This window comes from Equus quagga, chromosome 13 (genome assembly GCF_021613505.1).
Source record: "Equus quagga isolate Etosha38 chromosome 13, UCLA_HA_Equagga_1.0, whole genome shotgun sequence".
Classification (NCBI taxonomy): Eukaryota; Metazoa; Chordata; class Mammalia; order Perissodactyla; family Equidae; genus Equus; species Equus quagga.
Genome location: NC_060279.1, coordinates 53,561,009 through 53,585,782, shown reverse-complemented (window position 1 = coordinate 53,585,782; position 24,774 = coordinate 53,561,009). Strand labels below are relative to the sequence as shown.

General features: G+C 47.0%; 1 protein-coding gene across 2 annotated transcripts; it reads right to left on the bottom strand.

The window, feature by feature from the left end:
* Positions 1–661: 661 nt before the first annotated feature.
* Positions 662–5,028, bottom strand: CCL22 (C-C motif chemokine ligand 22). Of its 2 annotated transcripts, XM_046684284.1 has the most exons (3): positions 4,954–5,028; positions 3,630–3,753; positions 662–1,298 (listed from the first exon to the last, which is right to left on the bottom strand). In XM_046684284.1, the coding sequence occupies exons 1-3, from the start codon at positions 5,024–5,026 to the stop codon at positions 1,214–1,216; spliced, it is 282 nt and encodes a 93-aa protein (XP_046540240.1). In that variant the 5' UTR covers positions 5,027–5,028; the 3' UTR covers positions 662–1,213. The 2 variants fall into 2 exon arrangements, with proteins under 2 accessions (XP_046540240.1, XP_046540239.1); XM_046684283.1 differs by lacking the exon at positions 4,954–5,028 and having other exon boundaries at positions 3,630–4,023.
* Positions 5,029–24,774: the final 19,746 nt, after the last annotated feature.

Here is a 24,774-nt window from a genome sequence, read left to right as displayed (position 1 = left end):
GTTGGAGGTTGGAGGAGAAATAAAGACCTGAGGGAGGTAAGACGGGTAAAGAGACCTAAAATGTAAGAAAAATGGGGTAAAAAGGTGAATCTGGGCAAATCTGAGGTTTTACATTGACCCAGATGGTTCTTCTCGAGATGACCTTGGGTCTCTGTCGATGTGTGAGGGCCACTGGGGGGTGGGAGAGGGACATACTTTTATTGTTGAGGCCTGATTCTGAGCCAGACCCTGTGCTCTGTGCTGGAGGCCAGGAGCCAAAAGTAATTCAGATGTGAACTTTGGTCCAGCCAGTGGGGCTGGAGGACGAGGCCCAAGTCCCAGAAATTCTGAGCAGACTGTGATCAGGGCTTTTAAGAGGAGATGGAGGGCCAGGATAAGTCTAAAAAATGAAACTCAGGGGCTGGCCCGAGGATGTAGTGGTTAAGTTCGCATGTTCCGCTTCGATGGCTCGGGGTTCGCCAGCCCGGATCCCGGGTGCGGACATGGCACCGCTTGTCAAGCCATGCTGTGGCAGGCGTCCCACATATAAAGTAGAGGAAGATGGGCATGGATGTTAGCTCAGGGCCAGTCTTCCTCAGCAAAAAAGAGGAGGATTGGCAGCAGATGTTAGCTCAGGGCTAATCTCCCTCAAAAAAAAAAAAAAAAAAAAGAAAGGAAGAAGGAAAGAAAAACAAAAAGAAACTCAACCACTGGCCGCTTAGGCTGAGCCATGCCTTGGAGGGCTGGTGGGGTTGGACATGTGTGGGTGACAGGGAACATTCCAGGTGTCAGGGGCAGCCTGGGAGAAGACCCAGAAGTGGAAATGTGCAGGTTTGGAGAACAGGGAGTTGGAGTCCAGTATGTATGAAGGGAAATGGGGGAGGGCCAGAGACAGGGATGGGGCCCAGATCCAGGGGGCAGGGATGCCAGGCTCAGGGGCTCTGACCTCAGCCTAGGGCAATGGGAGCCATGGAAGGGTTGGAGTAGGGGAGTGACTGAGCAGGACTGTGGACCCTCGGGCTACCTGGGACAGAGGATGGGTTGGAGGGGAAGGGGAGATGCAAGGGACAGTGTGGAGGCTGGGCTGAGGTGACAGTTGCCGGGACGGAGAGCAGGGGCTGCAGGGAGAGGCCCTGGCACGGGCTCGTGCTGCGGAGCGGCTGCGATGGCAGGGAGGCAGGACCGTTAGTCTTCCTGGGGGGGCCAAGGCCGCGTCATCAGGCAGGGCCCTTCCTCACTTGTCCAGCTTCTGGAGAATCTTCTTCACCCAGGGCTGTCTGGGGTCAGCGCAGATCTCCCGGCCCCTGAGGGTTAGCAGGCTGCAAGGGGACGCCAGGGAGATAATGGGCAGTGTTAGCCTGCAGCGAGGACCCCCGTGCCCGCACAGACGCTTAGCATGGATGGGTCTCCCACGGGATGCAGCGGTGCCTACTGTACAGATTGGTTCAAAGTGTATGAGGCCCCTGCTGCATGCAAACATATTTCCTAAGGGGGAGAGAGGGAGATGAGCAGCAAGGACCTCTGGGGCCCTTGGACCCTCAGCCCCAGCCCTGGGTACCAGGTCATGCCAAGGAACAGAATGCCCGAGAATCTCATAAGGAATGCGGACATGGCCTTAGGAGAGAGTACTGGGCAGTGGGCAGGAACGTGCACTTCAGAGCCAGATGGTCCAGGTTAAAATCCCAGCTCTGCCACTTGTCAGCAGAACAAGTTAAGAAGGCCCTTAACTTCTCTGAGCCTCAGTTTCCACATCTGTAAAATGGGGATGATAATCGTGGTCCAGCTTCATTGGATTGTGATGAAAATTTGATGTGTTAATATAAACCGAAGCGCTCAGAACAGTCCACAGCGGATAGTGGGCGCTATAGAATCATGCCACGAGCCGGCCTGAACTTTTAGCACGGATTTTCTCAATAAATCCTTACAACAACCCTATGAGGCCCTGTTATTCTATCCATTTCATAGTTGAGGAAAGTGAGGCCCAAAGAGGGAAAGCAACTTGCCCAGGCTGCAGCCAGCACCAGCCAGGCCCTGGGGCACTCAGCCTCAGCTGTCGCCGGCAGGCGTGGGCTCAAAGCTGGCCAGGGACCAGAGACGTCCCCCAGCCCCAGCCTCCCTTCCTGCCTCTCAAGAGCCTGTCCGTGGGGCCTGAGAGCTCCTGGCTCCCCTTACCTCCCTGACCTGGCCCTGCCCCACAGACCACCAACGAGCACAAAGGACAAAGAAGGCAGAGATGTTGACCTTGGCCACATGGGCAGCCTGCCCTGGCCGCTGGGTGACACTGGACAAGGCTCAGCCCCTCTCTGAGCCTCGATCTCCCCATTGTCAAGCCACATTCTTTCTGGAGCCCCTTCTGGCTCCAATTCCAATAATCACACGTGTGCTGTCTTTTATTGAACATCTATTCTATGCCAGGCACTGAGCATCACATCTTCCACTAACTACTGCTGTGCCCTGTGATGCTCAAGAGGCCCCACAGCCTCTCTGTGACCATTTCATCACCTGCGAAAAGGGGATCATAACAGTACCTACCACACAGGGTTGTTTCAAGGATTAAATGAGTTAATATTTATAAAGCGTTTAGAACAGTGCCTGGCACTTAGCAAGCACTTTTTCCGTGTTTGATAAATATTAAATGATCACTCTGCTATACTGGGGGGGAATCTGAGCTCAGAGTTGAAGTGACAAGAACCCTGGGAGGGCTTCCTGCTTCAGCTTCCTTGTTTAGTCACCTGCAGGCCCCTCTGAGAGAAGGAAGATGGGTGAGGAGGAGGAAGATGAGAAGACGACAGGGCCCCAAAGGGCGTCATGAGTCCCCAGGCCCAAAGAGCAGCCAGTGTGTGGTCCCACAGGCCACGGGCCCAGAGGAGCGGGAGCAGGAGCGGGAGGGGCTTCCCCAGAGGACAGCCCAGTCACCCAGCCAGGGGCAGGGGCACGGGCAGGCGCGGGCTCCAGGCCAAGGAAAAGGAAGCCAAGAAGCCGAGAGAAAGAAACAAAGGAAAACGAGAAGCAAAGGAGGAAGCCCTGAACGAGGACCCAGGGTCCTGCTTCCAGCCTGCACAACCTCGAGCAAGTCACTGCCCCTCGCAGGCTGTTTCTCCATCTATCAAATGCAAGTCACCCCAGCTCCTCGTGGGCTGGCATGAGGGTTAAGGGAGGCAACCCAGCAACGCTCAGGACAGGGCCTGGCCCGGGGAAGCCCTCTCTAAGCGTCAGCTCCTCATGCTCCTCTTCTGGGAAGAAGGGCTGCCTCGAATAGCTCCCAGGGCCTGGGGGAGCATCAGATGCTTCTGATGGGAGCATCTGTGCTGACTCAGCTGCACCGGGCACGCTGCCCACACCCTGTAGCCTCCACTCTGTGGCCTGCACTGCCCGTACTGCCCTGCCTGCCTGGGGCAGCCCCCTGTTCATTCGGCTCTGCATCCTTGGAACCTGGTACACAGAAGGCGCCCAATAATACTCGTTGAATGACCACGTGATTTTTTTCTTGGCATCCCCAAGCCTGGGCTGAGTCCTCTGTTGCAGCCAAGCTTTCCAGGCACCCCGCTGCTTTCTCCCCATCCCTGGGTGGGCCCCGCTCCCCTGCACCCGGGCCTCCTGGGCCACGCCGGCAGGCTCCCCAAGGCCCCGCCTCCAAGCTCCCCACTCACACGACGCCGGGCCTCCGGCAGGAGTCTGAAGTCCAATAGTAGTATTTCACCATTCGCCCGGGCACGGGGTGACGGATGTGGTCGCGGCAGCAGACGCTGTCCTCCACGTTGGCGCCGTAAGGGCCTAGGGGCAGGGGCCTCAGAGGAGTCACACGCTGGGCCACAGAGTTCTCCCGCAGCCACAACCTCTGACCCAGCTTCTCTGTTCTCATGTGGGAGGTCGGTGTCCAGAGGATTCTGGGCCTCAAGGTTCCTGCTCTCGAGGCCTCTGCGAAGCCACTAAGGGCCTAATGTCTACACTCTGGGCCGATCAGCTCAAGGGGGAGGGAATCAGGACGACTGAGCATCAAGGACGCCCAAAGCATCCAGACAGGACCCAGAGACTCTGAACAGGAAGGAGCCTATTTAAGATGCCGTCCGTGGACCAGCAGCGTCAGCATCACTGGGGAGCTTGTCGGAAATGCTCGGTGCCCGGCCGTCCTGCTGAATCAGAGGTGCATTTTGACGAGGGCCCAGGTAATTCAAGAAGTCTGCTTCAGCTCACATCTACTCTAACGCCCTCCATGGGGCAAACTGCAAGGTGGAGGTCCAGAGAGGGGGAGGATTTGCCCAGAGTCACACAGCACTCCGGAGAGTGAGGACAAGGGCTCAGGCAGAGTCCAGTCACACAGACCCGGATTTGAGTTCCACTCTGCCTTAAGTTGCCAGGTCCCCTTAGGCAAGTCATTTAATATCTCTGAGGCGCAATGTCCTCCTCTGACCAAGGGGGTAATAATAGTATGGAATCTATGGGGCCTTTAATGTGGGGAAATCTCTCAGGAAACCCAATAACTGAGCAATTCTTGTTCCTAGCCGCCTGACTCTCAGTCCAGTGCTCGTTCCCTGGCCCCACACAAGGGCAGGAGAGTTCACCTTGGGATGGAGAAGAGAAGTCAGGAGTCCAGAGTTGAGAGCAAGTTCTGGAGCAAAAATAGGGTGGCGGGAGGGCAGGACCAGCTTGCCAAGGGAATACCCCTTACCCTAGCTCCTGCCTTTTCCCACCCCAGCTGGCCCCCCCAGCAGCTCCTTCTGGAGTAGAGGACCCAGGGCCGGGCCCATCACATCCCCTCACCCGCTGAGACAGAGCCTAGTCTCTAAGCCTTCAAGACTACCCATTTAACAGATGAGTAAACTGAGGTCCAGAGAAGCAATGGGACTAGCCCAAGAACCAGCAGCCGACTGAGGTCTTCTGCTCTCAGTCCAGTGCTCTTTCCACTACATGAGGAAGACAGCCCAGTGTCTGACCCCCGCCTCTGCAGGGAGCCCTCCCGTTCCCCAGCCTCACCTGCCTGGGTTGCTGGAATTACCATAGCGAGGAGGATGAGGGCAGCCAGGAGCGGGGTCTGTAGGCTGGCCATGCTCCTGTCCTGTGCGTCCCAGCCCAGGTGTCTACAGTCGCTGGAGGACAGGAAGGTGTGGTATTTAAGCGCTGGCTCCACCCACAAGCCTCAGACATTCTTAGTCATGGGTGAGCCCAGAACCTCTGACATTCACATTGTGAAAGAAGAACTCCGCTTCCTCCAAAGCAGAGGAAATTCTCTGCGGCGGGAACTGCTCAGCGGGGACCCCCGCTCTGAGGCTCAAGAGATTTGTAAAATCCCCCTTGAGCTGGGCCTCTTGGAGGCCTGTGCTCCCCAGGGTCCGCCTGCTGTGTGGCCTTGGCTGTGTCACTGGATGTCTCTGGGCCTTGGTTTGCCGATCTGGAGACGGATGGGATGGGTTTGAAGCCCTACTTATTTACCTCTGTGGTTGCTTGTAAATCAAGAGAGAATGTGGAGCTGCGCAGCCCGAAGCCCTCGCCTGGATCTGAAGCCCACCTGCACCCTTGGTGATCTTCATTACCAGTCTTTCTTCAGAGGGAGAGCCTGCGAATCACTTGGGCTGGTTTCTCTGCCCCAACACCAGCATCTTCAAGGCTTCTCACCAAGTCCCAGCTTGGGCCGGATCGTGGTGCGCTCAACAGTTGCAAAGAGCTTCCACACGTGTCCATCTTGCCTGTTCTTCCTCCCCAGCCGTCTCCACGCTCTTCCTCATCCACCCCCTTCTCGATCTATGGCCATGGGCCACTGATTCTCCTTCCTAAGTCTCTCTCAGACCCATGCCCTTCTCTCCACCCCATTGTCCCCGCCAGGTCCAGGCTGCCTCCACCTCAGGCCCAGATGCTGGCCCCCAACCTCCTCCCCGCACGGCAGCGGCCAGAGCGAGGGGCCCGGATGCACAGCTGCGCACGCCTCTTTCCTGCTCCAGAGCCCAGCTGTGGCCCCTTGACCTGAGGGCAGAGCTCACGCTCCTGATTGCGGCCTTCAAGGCCTCAGTTCCAGACATCCCACTCCTGCGGCCTCCCTCGCCTGAGGGATCTCACCACACACCTCACAGTTCCTCAAAGAGGTCTGCAGCCCGTCCCTGACCGTGATGCCCTTTCCACTTCTCCTCTGAATAAACTCCTACTCGAGCATCAAGAACCGTTTGAAATGTCACCTTCTAGGTAAGCACACCCCCTCAGGACTTCAAAGTATTCTGAGATGAGCTAGAACGTGGACCTGAGCAGACCGTGTCAGATTTTCTCTTTCTCAGACCCCTGCCCAGAAGCCCAACTCCAGGCTCTTGGAAGGCAGGGGTCCCCTCTCCTTTGTCTCGGCTCCCCCAGTGTCTACCAAGACTGGGTGATGCGGTGGGTGTCAGAACACATCTGAGGAAGGAGGAAACTGAGGCTCGGAGGAAGAGGGCGTTGCCCAAGGTCATATAGCCAGGAAGTCGCTGAGCCAGCCCTAGAATTTAGGACTCTGCACCCCATTTGTAAAAGGACCCATCCATTCCTTTATTCACTCCTTCAACAAATATTTATGAGCCCTTTGGTAGACAGAATAATGGCCCCCCCAAAATGTCCACGTCCTAATTCTTGAAATGTGACCTTACATGGTAAAGAGGACTTTGCAGATGTGTTTAAGGATCTTAAAATGGGGGATTTCCTGGATTATCTGGATGAGTCCAATGTAATCGCCGGGTCAGCGTAAGAGGGGAGCAGGGGTCAGACGCAATGCGGGCAGCCTCTAGATGCTGGAAAAAGCGAGGACACAGATTCTCCCTTCCAGCTTCCAGAAGGAGCCCAGCCCCGCTGACTCCTGACCTTCGTCCACTGAGACTGGTGTAGGACTTTGGACCCCCCGAACTGTGAAAGAATAAATTCGCGTTGTTTTAAGCCTCTAAGTCTATGGTCATTTGTTACAGCAGCAAGTGGAATACCAGCGCCTGCCAGGTGCCAGGAATGCTGCCAGGGCCTGGGGACACAGCGGTGGACAGCTCCCCGCTCTCATGGAGTTGACCTTGGAGACAGACAATAAACAGGCAAACCAATATCCAAGGAGGTACCGCCAGGTCGGGGTGAGTGCCGGGAAGAAAGAGAACAGAGAAAAGCAGCGACTGTAGGAAAGCAGTGCTGGGGAGTCAGACAAGGCTTCTGTGAGGGGGTGACGTTCAAGCTGAAATCTGGAGGATGCCAAGGAGCCTGCAGGCAGGAAAGAGCCGGTGCAGAGGCCCTGCGGGCTGGTGAGGCGGCCAGCAGCTGCGGTGGAGGGTGGGGGGCCAGGGAAGAGGTGGGCAGGCGGGACCTGAGGAGCCCACTCAGCTGCGATTCCCGTGAGCTCCTGATGGGGTTGCATCAGAAGCACACAGCATCGCCTCGGAAGACCTCTTGTCCAAAGGAGGGACCCAAAGCCAGGCACAGAAGGACAAATACTGTGTGATCCCACTTCTACGAGGTTCCTAGCAGCGAAATTCATAGAGACAGAAAGCGGAAGGATGGTTGCCAGGGGCTGGGGAGGAGGGAATGGGGAGTTAATGGGGACAGAAGTTAAACTGGGGAGGATGGAAAAGTTCCGGAGATGCATGGTGATGATGACTGCACAACAATGTGACTGTGTTTAATGCCACTGAACTGTACGCTTAAAAATGGTTAAAATGGGGGCCAGCCTCAGGGCTGAGTGGTTAAATTTCCATGCACTCCTCTTTGGCGGACCAGGTTTGCAAGTTTGGATCTCAGGAACGGACCTACTCCACTGATCAGCCATGCTGTGGAGGATCCCACATACGAAATAGAGGAAGGTGGGCATGGATGTTAGCTCAGGGCGAATCTTCCTCAAGTAAAAAAAGAAGAAGATTGGCAACAGATATTAGCTCAGGGTGAATCTTCCTCACACAAATGGTTAAAATGGTAAATTCTTTGTTGTGTGTATATTACCAATAAAAAAGAAAACAAAAGCATATAAAAAGATGGGGGGCCAGCCTGGTGGTGCAGCAGTTAAATTTGCACGTTCCACTTTGGCAGCCCGGAGTTTGCCCGTTCGGGTCCCTGGTGTGGACCTACGCACCACTTGGCAAGCCGTGCTGTGGTAGGCATCCCACATACAAAGTAGAGGAAGATGGGCACGGATGTTAGCTCAGGGCCGGTCTTCGTAAAAAAAAAAAAAAGATGCTCTACGTCATATGTCATCAGGAAATACAAATTAACAACAACAAGAGACCACTACACACCGACTAGAACAGGTAAAATCTGGAACACTGACAACTCCAAGTGCTGGCGACGACGTGGAGCCACAGCAGCCCTCAGTCACTGCTGGCGGGAGTGCAAAGTGGTGTCGCCACTTTGGAAGACACTTTAGCGGTTTCTTACAAAGCTAAACATACTCTCATCATATGGTCTGGTGATCATGCTCCTTGGTATTTACCCAAAGGAGCTGGAAACTTACATCCACACAAAGGCCTCTGTTTATAATTGCCGAAACATGGAAGCAAACAAGACGTCCTTCGGTAGGTGAACTGACAAATGAACTGTGGGACATCAGACAGTGGACCGCTACTCAGCACTGAAAAGAAAAGAGCTATGAAGCCATGAAAAGACATGGGGGAAACTTAAATCCATATTACCAAGTGAAAGAAGCCAATCTGAAAAGGCTACATACTGTATGATTCCAACTAGATGACATTCTGGAAAAGGTAAAACTATGAAGTCAGTAAAAAAGTCAGCGGTTACCAGGAACTGGGGGAGGGAGGGATGAGCAGACCGAGCACAGAGGATTTAAGGCAGAGAAACTACTCTGTATGATATTACAATGGTGGATGCACGTCGTTGTATTTTTATCCAAACCCACAGAATGCATGACCCCACCAGTGAACCCTAATGTAAATTATGGGCTCTGGGTGATTACAATGTGTCAGTGTAGCTTCACCATGTGTAACAAATGAACCATTCTGGCGGGGGACGTTGCTCATGGGGGAGCCCATGCACGTGTGGGGACAGGGGATACACGGGAATTCTCTGTACCTTCCTCTCAATTTTGCTGTGAACCTAAAACTGCTCTAAAGAGATAAAATTTAAAAAAAAAATGCTACCCAGAATCTTACCAAGTCTCTAGCCCTAACTTCCGGTTCACGAGAAGTAGAGAGGCTGGAAGCAGAAGAGGGTGACCCAGGAAAAGACAGTCAGAGAGCTCCAGCAGGTGGGAGCTTCCAGACCTTCTACGAGACCACCGTCCCCGGGACCAACAAAAGCCAGTGTCGTTAAAAAAAAAAAGGTGGATAGGAAACTTAAGATTAAAAGAGATTTAAGAGAGGTAACAGCCAAATATGTGCAATATGTGGACTTTGAATCCTCGTTTTGAAAAACAACTATAAAAGACCTTTTGGGAACAAATAGTGAAATTCAAATATTAGATGATATTAGGGCTTTATTGTTGCTTTTCTTAAGTGTAATAAAGACCTTAAGAGCATATAGGAGGGGCCGGCCCCATGGCCAAATGGTTAAGAAGTTCGCGCTCTCCTCTTCGGAGGCCCAGGGTTTCGCCGGTTCGGATCCTGGGTGCAGACATGGCACCACTCATCAGGCCACGCAGAGGTGGCGTCCCACATGCCACTACTAGAAGGACCCACAGCTAAAAATATACAACTGTGTTCTGGGGGGCTTTGGGAAGAAGAATGAAAAAAAAACCAGTATGTAGGAGAATGTCCTTGTTCTTAAGAGATGCACGCTGAAGTATTTTGGGATGAAGCTCATGATGAGCTTATGTCCAAAGAGTTCAGGTTCAGGGGAAATGTGTGTGTGTAGACAGACAAATATGTGCATAGATGTACATGTGCATGTGTATTGCATATATGTATATGATGTGTATGCGTATATGGGTGTGTGTGCATATGTGTAGGTGTGTGCATGTATATATGTGTGTGTGCGTGTGTGTATGCATATGTACATGTGTGCATCTAGCCACATAGGTGTGTATATTTATACGTATATGGGTATACGTATATGATATCCCAGCGAGAGAAAAGAAGAGACGAAGCAAATATGGCAAAATGTTGGCGATGTGGCAACTAGGTGGTGGATATGCTGGTGACCACTGAACCACTCTAACAGCTTTCCTGAACATTTAAAACGTTTCATAATAAAAACAAAGAGAAAAGAAAAAATATGTCGTACATGTGGGAGTCATCCTGTGAGCAATGGGCTGTCGCTGGAGGAGTGCAGGGCAGAGGTAGAAAGGGTCTGATGGCTCTTCATCTGAACTCGGGGTTTTCTGATGTGGGGCCCTCCAGGGCTGAGGGACCTCCGTGAGGTGGGCTCAGGGGCTCCCCCCTGGAGAGCACCTGCATCCCCAGGGACTTGGCAGGGCTCCACGCCCTTCCTGCTGGCTCAGCCTCTGACAGAAGCTGTCCCCCCACCACATCGTCTCATTTCCCTGGGGCTCGGAAGGAGGGTGAGCCACACCTGTGGCCATTCGAGCAGCAGAAGAGGCAGGTACCACGTTCAAGGAGCCCTGAGTTCCCAGGCTGGGCTCGGGGGACCAGCTTTCAAAGAGAGGAAAGGGGAGTTCCTTTAGGGGCTGGCTTTGGGGAATCACCTGCCCTGGCAGTTGCCCGAGGAGATGTTTTCCCTCCTCCTGAGCAAGGGTGTGTTTCTCTCCTCCTGCAGGGCGGTGGATGCTGCCCCAGCCTTCTGTCCTGGTTTTAAAGTGTGGAAATCTCCCAGATCAAATCCTCTTCTCCCTAAATTTCCTTCTTCTTTTGTTTAACTTGATTTTTGTTTATGAAAAAATACGTAAAGGTGGAAATAACCCAAATGTCCAGATGAGTGGATAAACAAAATGTGGTATATGCATCAATGAACTATTACTCAGCCTTAAAAAGGCGGGAAATTCTGAACCTGCTACAACATGGATGAACCTTGAGGACGTGCTGCTGAGTGAGAGAAACCAGTCACAAAGGACAAATACTGTGTGACTCCACTTACGGGAGGCACTTAGGGTAGCCGAATCTATGGAGACGGAGAGTAGAATGGCAAGTTCGAGGGGCTGGCGGGGAGGGAATGGAGTTATTGTTTAATGCCAACAGAGTTTCACTTTGGGGAGATGAACGACTTCCGGAGATGGAATGTGTGATGGTTGCACAACACTGTGAATGCACCAAATGCCCTTGAACCGTACACTTTAAAATGATTAAAATGGGAAATTTTTTTTTATTGAGTTATTGATAGGTTACAATCTTGTGAAATTTCAGTTGTACATTAATGTTTGTCAGTCATGTTGTAGGTGCACCACTTCACCCTTTGTGCCCACCCCCCACCCCACCTTTCCCTTGGTATCCACTAAACTGTTCTTAGTCCATAATTTTAAATTCCTCATATGAGTGGAGTCATACACAGATTATCTTTCTCTCGCTGGCTTATTTCACTTAACATAATTCTCTCAAGGTCCATCCATGTTATTGCAAATGGAATGATTTTGTTCTGTTTTGCAGCTGAGTAGTATTCCATTGTATATATGTACCACATCTTCTTTATCCATTTGTCTGTTGCTGGACACTTAGGTTGCTTCCATGTCTTGGCTATTGTAAACAGTGCTGCAATAAACATTGGGGTGCATAGGACTTTTGGGACTGCTGACTTCAAGCTCTTTGGATAAATACCCAGTAGTGGGATGGCTGGATCATATGGTAGTTCTATTTTTAATTTTTTGAGGAATCTCCATACTGTTTTCCATAGTGGCTGCACCAGTTTGCATTCCCACAAGCAGTGTATGAGGGTTCCTTTTTCTCTGCAACCTCTCCAACATTTGTTGCTATTAGTTTTAGATATTTTTGTCATTCTAACGGGTGTAAGGTGATATCTTAGTGTAGTTTTGATTTGCATTTCCCTGATGATCAGCGATGATGAGCATCTTTTCATGTGCCTATTGGCCATCAGTATATCTTCTTTGGAGAAATGTCTGTTCATGTCTCCAGCCCATTTTTTGACTGGGTTGTTTGATGTTTTGTTGTTGAGTTGTGAGAGTTCTTTATATATTATGGATATTAAGCCTTTGTCAGATATACGACTTGCAAATATTTTTTCCCAGTTAGTGGGTTGTTTTTTTGTTTCAATCCTGTTTTCATTTGCCTTGAAGAAGCTCTTTAATCTGATGAAGTCCCATTTGCTTATTCTTTCTATTGTTTCCCTTCTCTGAGAAGGCATGGTGTCCGAAAAGATCCTTTTAATACTGATGTCAAAGAGTGTACTGCCTACGTTTTCTTCCAGAAGCCTTACGGTTTCAGGTCTCACCTTTAGGTCTTTAATCCATTTTGAGTTTATTTTGGTGAATGGTGAAAAAGAATGGTCAATTTTCATTCTTTTACATGTGGCTTTCCAGTTTTCCCAGCACCATTTGTTGAAAAGACTTTCTTTTCTCCATTGTATGCCCTCAGCTCCTTTGTCAAAGATAAGCTGTCCATAGATGTGTGGTTTTATTTCTGGGCTTTCAATTCTGTTCCATTGATCTGTGCACCTGTTTTTGTACCAGTACCATGCTGTTTTGATTACTGTAGCTTTGTAGTACGTTTTGAAGTCAGGGATTGTGATGCCTCCCATTTTGTTCTTTTTTCTCAGGATTGCTTTAGAAATTCGGGGTCCTTTGTTGCCCTAAAATGGGAAATTTTATGTTATGTATATTTTACCACAATAAAAAGATACATAATTACACATAAGTGTGCATTTACCAAATGCATAGTTTGTATCTGAAAAAGATACACAAGCAATTGATTGCATTAGCTGCCCTGAGGAGGGACCCAGGCGGTGGGAGGGGCCAGGGGCTCAGAGGAGGGGACACCTACTTTCCACCCAACACCCTTTTGTACGATTTGAAAATTTTTCCCATGTGTGTGACTGACCCATTCGAAAAGATAAAATTTTAAATTCAGGCAGCACAAAAAGAGGTAAACTGAAAAGTAATTCTCCACCTCTGCCCCGCCCCCACCAATGTTCCATTTCCCTTCTTCAGAGGCACACGGGCTGAAGGGGTGCTTACTCCTTCAGAGACAGTCAAGCCTATGCAAGCACACATATGAAGCTATTCCTTTGAAAGAATGGAAGGGAGGGAGGAAGGAATGGATGGAGGGAGGGAGAGGGAAAGGAGAGAAGGAGGGGGGAGGACAGCACAGAATAAATGCAAAAACACTGTTTTGCCCCACACTTTTTTCACCTAAAATGCATCTTGGGAGCAGTCCCCTATAGTACGTTGTTAGATTGGCATCATTCTTTCCGATGGTTGTATGTTTTTCCACTGTATGCTTGGACCAAAATGCATAGGGCCAGTCCCTTATTGATGGACACTTTGGGTTTTTCCAGTCTTTTTCATTTACATAAAAATGCCAGAATAACTTTCCTTGAGCACGCGCGCAGAGGGGAGCACACACGGTGGATAAATTCCTAGAAGCAGGGTGGTTGGACTCTTGCTTCCACTGAGATGCGAAGGGAAAATCCCTGCCCCCAACAGGTGCCTCGAGCTTCCTCTTTCCAGCCGAGGCAGGGGGGCCCAAGAGAGAGCTCACCAGGCCCCCTTTTTTGAGCGGCTGGAGCCCTTCCCGAAGCCTCCTGGGGGTGTCCCACCCTCCTTCTCCTTGGCTGGGTGGAGATCAGCACCCCAGCTTGTCCCGGGAGCTGGAAGGGAGGATGAGCACATCTATCCAAGGGCCTGGGCCAGCGGGCTGGTAAGTCTGGGCCCTTGTGAGGAAAGAGAGTGGGTCAAGTGCCCAGCTGGGAGGAAGGTCGTTGAAGCTGAGTCCAGACCGTCACTCGGTACCAGCAATAATAATAATATTATAATAATGCCAACTGGTACTTACTGAGTGCCAGACTTGCTGTGTCTTATATTTTACATTCTCCGTCTCATTGTCTCCCTACAGCAACCCTTAGAAGGGGTGCCACTTTTATCCCCATTTCTCAGATAAGGAAACTGAGACAGAGTCCACAGCAGGTGAGTGGTGGGACCTGAATTTGCGGTCAACTCTGACCCCAGAGCTAGCTGCCCTCTAACTGCTCGCCGTATGCAGCAATGGTCAGACCAGGAAGAGAGGCACCGGGGAGGGTAACAAGCCTTGGCTGGAGCCCATCTCAGCCGGCGCAGCCTGGGTTACCATCCCCTCAGGAACCAAGGCTCAGAGAACGGAAGCCATCTGCTGGGACCGCACTGAGGGAGTCTGGATACGATGCCAGGTTTTTTGGGTTTGTTTTTTCATTGAGATATAATTCACATACCATAAAATTCACCCTTTTAAATGATATAATTCAGTGGTTTTTACTATATTCACAAGACATGTAACCTTCCCCACTAATTCCAAAACATTTTTATCACCCCAGAAAGCAACACGGGACCCATGAGTGGTCGCTTGCCATTTCCAGCTGTTTCCAACCCCTGACAGCTGCTGAGGTACTTTATCTCTCTCTAAGTTCGTCTTTTGTGGACAGTTCATATAAATGGAATCATGCAATTGTGGCATTTTGTGTCTGACTTTTTTTCACTCAGCCTAAGTTTTCAAGATTCATCTATGTTGTAGCAAGTATCAGTATTTCATTCTTTTTTATGGCTGAATAATATTTCCTTGTGGATATACCATATTCTGTTTATCCATCATCCACTTACGGACATTTGGGTTCTTTCTACTTTTGGGCCACTATGAATAATGCTGCTATGAACATTTGTGCCCAAGTGTCTGTGTGAACATATGTTTTCAACTCTTTCAGGTACAGAATTAGGAGTGGAATTGCCGGGTCATATGGTAATTCTATGTTTAACTTCTTTTTTTTTTTTTTGAGGAAGATTAGCCCTGAGCTAACTGCTGCCAATCCTCCTCTTTTTGCTGAGGAAGCCTGGCCCTGTGCTAACATCCGTGCCCATCTTCCTCTACTTTATATGTGGGACGCCTACCACAGCATGGCTTGCCAAGTGGTGCCATGTCTGCACTGGGATCCGAACCAGCGAACCTCAGGCCTCTGAAGCGGAACGTGCGCACTTAACCACTGAGCCACCAGGCCAGCCCCAATGTTTAACTTTTTGAGGACATGCCAGACTGTTTCCAAGGAGCCTCTGTCATTTCACGTTCCCACCAGTGATGTAAGAGGGTTCCAATGTTTGCATTTCTTGCCCATCCTTTGCTATTGTCTGCCCTTTGGATTACAATCATCCTAGTGGGCGTGAAGCGACATGTCATTGTGGTTTTGATTTGCATTTTCTCAATGACTCATGATGTTGAGCATCTTATCATGTGAATATTGGCCATTTGTATATCTTCATTGGAAAAATGCCTACTTATGTCCTTGGCCCGTTTTCAAGTTGGGTTGTTTGTCTTTTAGTTGTTGAATTGTAACAGTTCTTTATGTATCCTGATATTAGATTCTTATTTTCTCCCGTTCTTTGGCTTGTCTTTTTACTTTATTGATAGGGTCCTTTGGAACACAAAACTGTTTGATTTTGATGTTGCCCAATTTATCTTTTGTTTTTTTGGTTCCTTGTGCTTTAGGTGTCGTATCTAAGAAACCATTGCCTCATCCAAGGGTGTGAAGCTTTTCCTTACGTTTTCTTCTAAGAGTTTTATAGTTTTAGCTCTTACATTTCATCTTCGATCCTTTTTGAGTTACTTTTTGTATATGATGTGAGGTAGGTGTCTAACTTCATTCTTTTGTGTGTGAAAAATGTTGTCCCAGCATTACTTGCTGGAAAGATTGTTCTTTCCCCATTTAATTATCTTCACATCCTTGTCAAAAATCAATTGTTTGCATTCATTTCTGGACTCTCAGTTCGATTCCATTGATCTATATATCCATCCTTATGCCACCACCACACCATCTTGATGACTATATTTTATAGAAACCCCCTTTAGGTTTTTTAATCTTTTAAATTTTCAAATGAAATCTTTCAGACATACATAAAGGTAAAATAAATCTTGGGACCCACAACCTGGATTTAACAGCAGTTGATATTTTGCTGTTTGGCTTCATATTTTGGTTCATCTCTCTCTTTTTTTTTCATTTACTTCTTAACAACTAAAGCTACCTTCTCCTTACCTGCACCCAGTTCTCCTCCTGTTCTCTCCCTGGGTAACCACGAAACCACCATCCTGCAGCAGCTGGGAGTCCTTCCTAAGGATGCCACCATCCTTTTATAGCCTCATAAATAAGATTTAACATTGTTTCATGAGTCCTAACATTTTATGTAAGTAGCATCATACTGAATGTAACTGACAGCTTGTTTATTTCACTCAAGTTTATGTTTGTGACCTTTTTTCCCATCTTGATCCATGTGGCTCTAGTGTATTCATTTTCACTGTGTGTGTAGCAGATTCTATTGTTTATTTATCCATTCCCCCCGCAGTGGACATTTAGGTTTTTTCCAGATGTTCGCTCTGAGAGTTCTGTAATGAATGGACGTCCTCGCCTGTGTCTTCCTGAACCTTTCTCCTTTTTGCTCACTCTTTTCGCTCTAACCTTGGTTCTCCCCTGACAGCTGTGCCTCCCCTGCAGCCTTCTTAGCAGTGGCTGGTCTCCCCACAATGGCCATCAAACCACAGGGCCAGGGAGGGGATAAGCATCCTTCTGCTCTTCAAAGCCACTTCCGAGCCAGCCATTCTTTCTCCTCCCTCAAACCCCTAGATTCTTTGGAATGCGTGTCACCAGACTTTACCATCCATCTACACGCCCTCAGTCACTCCCCCTCCCTCATGGACAATTTTAGCTCCCAGCTCATAGTTATTCTCTCCAGCATGATTCTGTCACAATCCCAGTGATTTCCATAAGCAGCCTCTGAGCTCTATGACCTCCTCTGCTCCAGTGAACTTACCCTCCACCTACTTCAGCCCCTCACTCCCAAGGTCACACCCTTGACCATGTCATTACCAGGAACCGCACTTGCCTAATCTCAATTTCAAACAACCCACTCTCCAACCACCACCATCTAGCCATCAGTCCAGCACATTGTCCTGCACATCCAATTCCAGCAACACTTCGACCCCACCCAGACTGATCCTGGCCCCTTTCCCTGTCCCTCGCTCCCCTCTCAGGTCCTTAATTCTCTCCCTACTCAGCTCAACTTCCATGGGCTTTCATTACAAGCATTATTTACCTATACTCTCAACTTCTTTCCCAAATAACTTCAACTCCCACTCTTCTTGCTACCCCCGGCAAACCATGACGGGAGCTAAACCCAGCTCTCCACTCACTGCATCTGCTCCAGGGCAGCTGGACATGGCTGGAGAGACGCGCACAGTCACGCTAACTGTGATTCCAGGTCACTAGTCTCGAGTGGTCCCTCAGTGCTGCCCGGAAGTCCTACCACATTTCCCTGGCTCGTTCGCGCTCTCACTCTCCTAGACTATTTCATTCCTTTTGCCCTCCACTCAAACCTTCATACTCCTCCTCCCCGATCCTCACTCTCAACTGATGGCCTTAATTCCTATTTCCCTGAGAAAAGGGAAGCTCTCAGAAGAGCACGCCCACCCGCAACCACCACACCTCCCCACACCGCGCACCTCCCTTGCTCCTGACTAATGTCCTCCTACGCAAGGACCGTACCCCTCAATTCTCCCTGTTCCTTCCTGCGTCATCAGTTTCCCCCTCCCTCTGTCGTCCTCATCTGCCTGTAACACACTGTTATTGCTCCTATTTTAAGAACACAGTGCCTTGACCCCCCCCCATCTGCCTCCAGATATGGCACCTTTAGAGTAAAACTCAGAATAGTGTATACTTGCTGTCTCTGATTCCCCTCCTCCTACTCTCTCCACTCCCGTTCTGATTCCAAAGATGCCTCTGGAATTCTCTGTGATGGCAGATGCATGACAGGAAGATCCACTTCATGGAGGGGAGGAGGAGACGAAACACGGGAGCACATTATATTTGGAGGGTATTGACAGAGGTTTAAGAATGTATTTTTGGTTTATGTGGGATGGAGAAATTGCTAAACACGTGAAGGATATAAATATCTTTTATAGATAAAGAAAAAAACTATTGGAATTCAGGTAAGCTAACCTATATTAGATAATGTAACACCAGATGCTGTAACAAATAAGCCCAAATTCTAGAATGGCTCAGACGTGATAAAAGTGTTTTTCTCACCATATAAGGTCTAAAATGGCTGTTCCTGATTAATGGGCAGCTCTTCTCCAGGGGGGTGACTCAGGGACCCGGGCTCCTTCCATCTGTGGCTCTGCTATTGTTAACAGGTCACCATGCTCGCCTGCGTCAAGCCATGGGAGGGAGAATGGAATAGGACATAGAGAGTGGGAAGCTTTTGTGGTCCAGGCCTGGAAGTTGGGCGCATCAGCTCTGCTCACATTCCATTGACCAGAATTCAGACATGTGGCCTCATCTGAGTGCGAGGAAGGCTGGCAAACATGATCTAGCTGAACGCCCAAGATGAAGAGGAAACGAGCCTGCTAAAGAGCCAGCCGGTCTGTGGAAATGATGGAAGTCCTCCAAGGAACGGCGGCTGGGCAAGGAGAAGATGGTTCCTCCTCCAGCACCTTGTTCTGAATGAGGAGCTCGCTCTGGCCTGGATTCAGAGAGCAAACTCCACTTTAAAACCACAATTGCTTTTTTTCCAAGAAGAAATCCCTTAGGAAAGCAAAAATCTGACACATGCCATCGATCTCTTCTGCCATTTGATATGTCTTGTGGGTTTCCAATTTGGTTTTCCCATAAAATGAGAGGCATCTTAAAGCCTGTAGGATGTACTGCTGTGGCTATACCCTCAGTTCCTGAGATGGGGGCTCTGGCGTGGCTCCACCGCCAAATGGCAGCAGAGAGCTTGGCTGCAAAGCCTCCCGCCCCTCGGGCTCAGGCTCCAATTCTATGAAATGGAGATTAGCAACACTTGCCACTGCCAGGTTGTTTGAGGATCAAAGACTTCCTCATTCTCTGCTCCAAGGGATCCTCACATCAGCCCTTTGGGGTTCAAGGGGCATGAGTGGTCATTGCTCATTTCACAGATGGGGAAAGTCTGAGGTGGAGAGGTGACATGCTTGATTGGCCCAGGGAAATCCCAATTCACAGTCCCCAGACAAGAGGTGGTGGCTGAAACTATGAGAGGAGATGACATCCTACAGGGAGAGAAGCAGAAAAGGGAAGCAGAGAAGGGTGAGGAATGGTGTGGACGGAGGAGAGAAGAAAACCCATGGAAGTAGCCCCAAGCCCAAGGTTCTTTCCATAGTGCCTCTTAACTCCCACTTTCTTGTGATTTATTTGCCCTGCTGCCTAGTGACCTGGGCCCAGAGCAAGGACTATAGAGAAGTAGAGGGGGCACCAAGGGCATCTGGAATCCCTAGGAGCGTTCGGGTAGGAGGATGACCTAGATTAATACTACCCCTGTGGTCAACGGCTGCCTGCTTGAGGAAGGAATCCTCCGGCACCAACCATGTAGAAGAGGACCCTCTCCTTGCATTCTTTCATTCCATCTGTGCCATAAGGTAAAGGTTCAGCTTCATTCTTTTGCAGGTAGAGATCCAGGCCCATGCAGCAGATACAATATCCCTAGGGCAGTGACTTCCTGGGGCTCAGAGAGTGAAAAGACAACTTATGGAATGGGAGAAAAGATGTGCAAATCATATATCCAATAAGGAATTAATATCTAGGATATATAAGGAACTTCTACAAATCAATAACAAAAAACCAAATAACCCCATTAAAAAATGGGCAAAAGACTTAAATAGGCATTTCCCCAAAGAACGTATCCAAATGTCCAAAAAGCATATTTAGATGCTCAACATCACTAATCATCCTGGAAATGCAAATCAAGACCACAATGAGGTATCGCCTCACACACATTAGAAAGGCTACTATCAAAAAAACAGAAAATAACAAGGATATGGAGAAATTAGAATCCTATGTGCTGTTGGTGGGAATGTAAAATGAGGCAGCTGCCATCCAAACGGGATGGCAGTTCCTCAAAAAGTTAAAAATAGAATTACAGTGTGGTCCAGCAATTCCACTTCTGGGCATGTATCAAAAGAATTGAAAGAGGATCTCGAAGAGCTATCTGCACACAGTGTTCCTAACAGCGTGATTCACATTCACAATAGCCAAGAGGTGGAAGCAAGCCAAGCGCCCAGCAACAGATGAATGGATAAAGGAAACGTGGCGTCTACATAAAATGGAACATTTTAGCTTTAAAAAAGAATGATAGTCTGAGATATGCTACAACATGGATGAATCTTGAAGATGTTATACCAAGCAGAATAAGCCAGTGACAAAAAGGCAAATACTGTATGATTCCACTTACATGAGTCACCTACAGTAGTCAGCTTCGACAGGGACAAAGTGGAATGGTGGTTGCCGGTAGAATGGGGTAGGGAGAAGGGAAGAATGGAGCGTTAATGTTTAAAGGGTATAGAGTTTCCGTTTTTGCTTTTGCTAGATGAAAAACTTCTGGAGATCGGTTACATAACAATGTGAACATACGCAACACTACTGAATCGTACACTTAGAAAAAGTTTAGATGGTAAATTTTATGTTATGCATTTCTTACGACAATTTAAAAAAATGGAGACCAGAAGATAATGGGATGACATATGCAGAGTGCCAAAAGAAACTGTCACCTAAGAAGTCTTTATCCAACAAAATTATCCTTCAAAAACGAAGGTAAAATAAAGCCATTCCCAGGTAAACAAACACAAAATTTGTTGCTGGTGGACCTGCCTTACAAGACATACTACACAAAGTTCTTCAGGATGGAAAGAAATGACACCAGATGGTCGCTCGAATTCACACAAAGAAATAGAGATCACTGGTAAAGGTAGTTACATAAATCATCATAAAACACAGTATACAGTCTTTCTCTTTTCTTCTCTTATTTGATTAAAAAACAATTACAGAAAACAGTTATGATAAAAGTGTACTGTTGGTCTTATAACATACAAAGATGTAATATGTAAGATATAATAGCACAAAGGAGGGAATTGAGCTATATTGGAGTAAGGAAAGTACACTAGACGATAACATGACTCTACAGGAGGAAATGAAGACTACCAGAAATCATAAAGATGTAGGTTAATTGAAAAACCATTATGAATATGTTTTCTCTTTTCTTCTCTTAACTTCTTTTAAGGGCATAAAACTGCATAGAGAAATAGTTATAACACTGTAGCATTAGGTTTATAACATACAGAGACATATCTATGACAATTATAGCACAAGAAGAAGAGAGACCCACACCTAGACACGTGAGAGTAAAACTTAGAAAGACGGAGAGGGAATCTTAAGAGCAGCAAGAGAAGAACGATTCATCTTGTGCAGGTGATTCTCTAAGAGTAACAGCCCACTTCTCACCAGAAACCATGGATGCCAGAAGGCAGTAGGACGAACATTGAAAGTGCTGAAAGAAAAGGACCATTGACCAAGAATTCCCTATCCAGCAAAGATATCCTTCAAAAACAAATTAAAAATAAAGACATTCTTTTTTTAATTGAGTTAATGATAAGTTACAATCTTGTGAAATTTCAGTTGTACATTAATGTTTGTCATTCGTGTTGTAGGTGCACCACTTCATCCTTTGTGCCCACCCCCCGCCCCACCTTTCCCCTGGTATCCACTAAACTGTTCTCTTTGTCCACATTTTTAAATTCCTCACATGAGTGGAGTCATACACAGATTATCCTTCTCTAACTGGCTTATTTCACTTAACATAATTCCCTCAAGGTATAAAGACATTCTTATATAAACAAAAACTGAATTTGCACCCTCCAAGAAATACTGAAGTGAATCCTTCAAACTGAAATAAAAAGACATTAGACAGTAAGTAAAATTCACAAAAGAACCAGTACAGGTAACTACATAGATAAATATAAATGACAGTACAAGCTACCTTTGTTTATAACTCTTTTCTTCTCCTATCTGGTTTATAAAACAACTGCATGAAGCAGTAATTGTTAAAACTGTATGGATGGGTTTAAAATGTGTAAAGATGTAATTTATATGAAAACAATAGTACACAGAAAAGGGGTGGGATTGGAGCTATAGTGGAGCGAAGATTTTGTATATTATTGAAATTAAATTGGTATTAATCCAAATTAGATTCTTCTAAATTAATATGTTAATTGCACTTCCCAGGGGAAACACTAAAAAATATAAATATACTTTAAAATATGATAAAAGAAACAGTGAGGGGGATAAAATGCTATAAACATTTATTCAACACGAAAAAAGACAATAATGGAGGAATAAGACATGATATATATATATATATTTATATAAACAAATAGAAAAATGGCAGACATAACTCCTATCTTTTCAGTAATTACATTGAATGTAAATGGATTAAACTCTCCAATTAAAAGCAGAGTTTGGAAGAATGGATTTTTTAAAAAACATGATCCAGCTATATTCTTTCAACAAAAGACACACTTGAGAGTCAAAGATGCATATATGTTGAAAGTTAAAGGATAGGGGCTGGCCCCATGGCCGAGTGGTTAAGTTCGTGCGCTCTGCTTCAGCTGCCCAGGGTTTCACCGGTTTGGATCCTGGACGCAGACATGGCACCACTCATCAAGCCATGCTGAGACAGCATCCCACATGCCACAAGGAGAAGGACCCACAACTAAAAATATACAGCTATGTACCAGGGGGTTTTGGGGAGAAAAAGGAAAAATAAAATCTTAAAAAAAAAAAAAAAGAAAGTGAAAGGATAAAAAGATACACCATGCAAATAGTAACCAAAAGAGAGCTGGAGTACCTATACTGATATGAGACAAAATAGACTTTAAGACAAAATTTGTTACTAAAGTCAAATAAGGACATTTTATAATGATAAAAGGGTCAATCAATCAGGAATATGTAGCCATTATAAACACATATGCACCTAACAACAGTACCCCAAAATACACCAATCAAAAATCGACAGAATTGGGGCTAGCCCTGTGGCCAAGTGGTTAGGCTCGTGTGCTCAGCTTTGGCAGTCCAGGGTTCATGGGTTCAGATCCTGGGCATGGACCTATACACCACTCATCAAGCCTTGCTGCGGTGGCATCCCACACAGAAAAACTAGAATGACCTACAACTAGGATATACAACTATGGACCTTTGGGGCAAAAAAAAAGAGGAAGATTGGAAACAGATGTTAGCTTAGGGCCAATCTTCCTCACCAAAAAGCATATTAAAAAAGGAGCACCTCTTTAAAAAAAAATTGACAGAATTGAAGAGGCAATTTGAACAATAGAGCCTTCAATGGCCCACTTTCACTAATTAATATGAATAGAAGATCAGGCCCACCCCATGGCCAAGTGGTTAAGTTCATGCGCTCAGCTTCAGTGGCCCAGGGTTTTGCTGGTTCAGATCCTGGGTGCTGACATAGCACCTCTCGTCAGACCAGGCTGAGGCAGCGTCCCATATGCCCAACTAGAAGGACCCACAACTAAAATATACAACTATGTACCGGGGGACTTTGGGGAGAAGAAGAAGAAGAAAAAAGAAGAAGATTAGCAGCATATGTTAGCTCAGGTGCCAGTCTTTAAAAAAAAGGTGTCACATCAATAAGGAAATAGAAGCCTTGAACGACACTATAAAACAACTAGACCTTACAGACAACTATAGAACACTCTACCCGACGATGGCAGGACACATATTCTTCTGAAGTGCACATAGAACATTCTTCAGGATGTACCATATATTAAGCCATAAACTAAGCCTTGATAAATTCTAAAGGATTGAAATCATCCAAAGTATGTTTCCCAACCACAATTGAATGAAATAACAGAGGAGAATTTTGGAAATTCAGAAATGTATGAAAATTAAACAACAAATTCTCAAATAACCAGTGGGTAAAAAAGAAATCACAGGAGAAATTAGAAAATACTTTGAGTTGAATGAAAACGAAAACACAACACATCAAAACTTATGGGACTAAAACTTATGGGACAGCTAAAGCGGTGCTCAGAGGGAAATTTACAGCTGCAAATTCCTGCATTTCAAAAGGAGAATGATCTCAAATCAATAACCTAATCTTCCATCATAATAAACTAATAAGAAAAGAGCAAACTAAACCCAAAGCGAGCTAAAGGGATGAAATAATAGATAAGAGTGGAAATGAAATAGAGAATAGAAAAACAACAGAGAAAATCAATAAAACCAAAGGTTGGTCCTTTGAAAATATCACTGAAATTGACAAACCTTTAGATAGACTGACCAAGGAGAAAAGAGAGAAAACAAAAATTAACAAAATCAGGAAGGAAAGAGGAGAGACTACTACCCACCCTATAGAAAGAAAAAGGATTACAAGGAAATACTACAAACAATCGTATGACAACAAATCAGATAACCTAGAGGAAAAGGATCAATTCCTAGAAAGACACAAACTATCAAAACTAAGGGAGAAATAGAAAATCTGAATAGATCTATAACAAGTAAAAAGATTGGATTGGTAATCGGAGAGTTTCCCACAGAGAAGAGACCAGGTCCTACTGGCTTCACTGGTGAATTCTGACAAAAGTTTAAGGAAGAATTAACACCAGTCCTTCTCAAACGCTTCCAAAAATAAGAGGGAACACTTCCCAACTCATTCAATGAGGCCAGTATCACGCTGATACCAAAAAAAGACATCACCAAAAACAGAAAACTAAGACCAATATCCCTTATGAATCTAAATGCAAAACTCCCCCCCGCCCCGGCAAAATACATTAGTAAACCAAATCCAGCAAAATATAAAAAAAGACTAACCATGACCAAGTGGAATTTATCTCAGGAATACATGGTAGTTTTAACATGCAAAAACCAAGCAATGCAATACACCATATTAATAGAATAAAGAACAAAAACCCCTTGATCACCTCA

Excerpts from the sequence above, each read along its gene's own strand:
- CCL22 (XM_046684283.1), bottom strand. The coding sequence starts at position 3,841 with ATGAGAACAGAGAAGCTGGGTCAGAGGTTGTGGCTGCGGGAGAACTCT. Across the intron at positions 1,299-3,629 it reads TGCCGGAGGCCCGGCGTCGT|CCTGCTAACCCTCAGGGGCC; the intron begins GTGAGTGGGGAG and ends GTCCCCTTGCAG.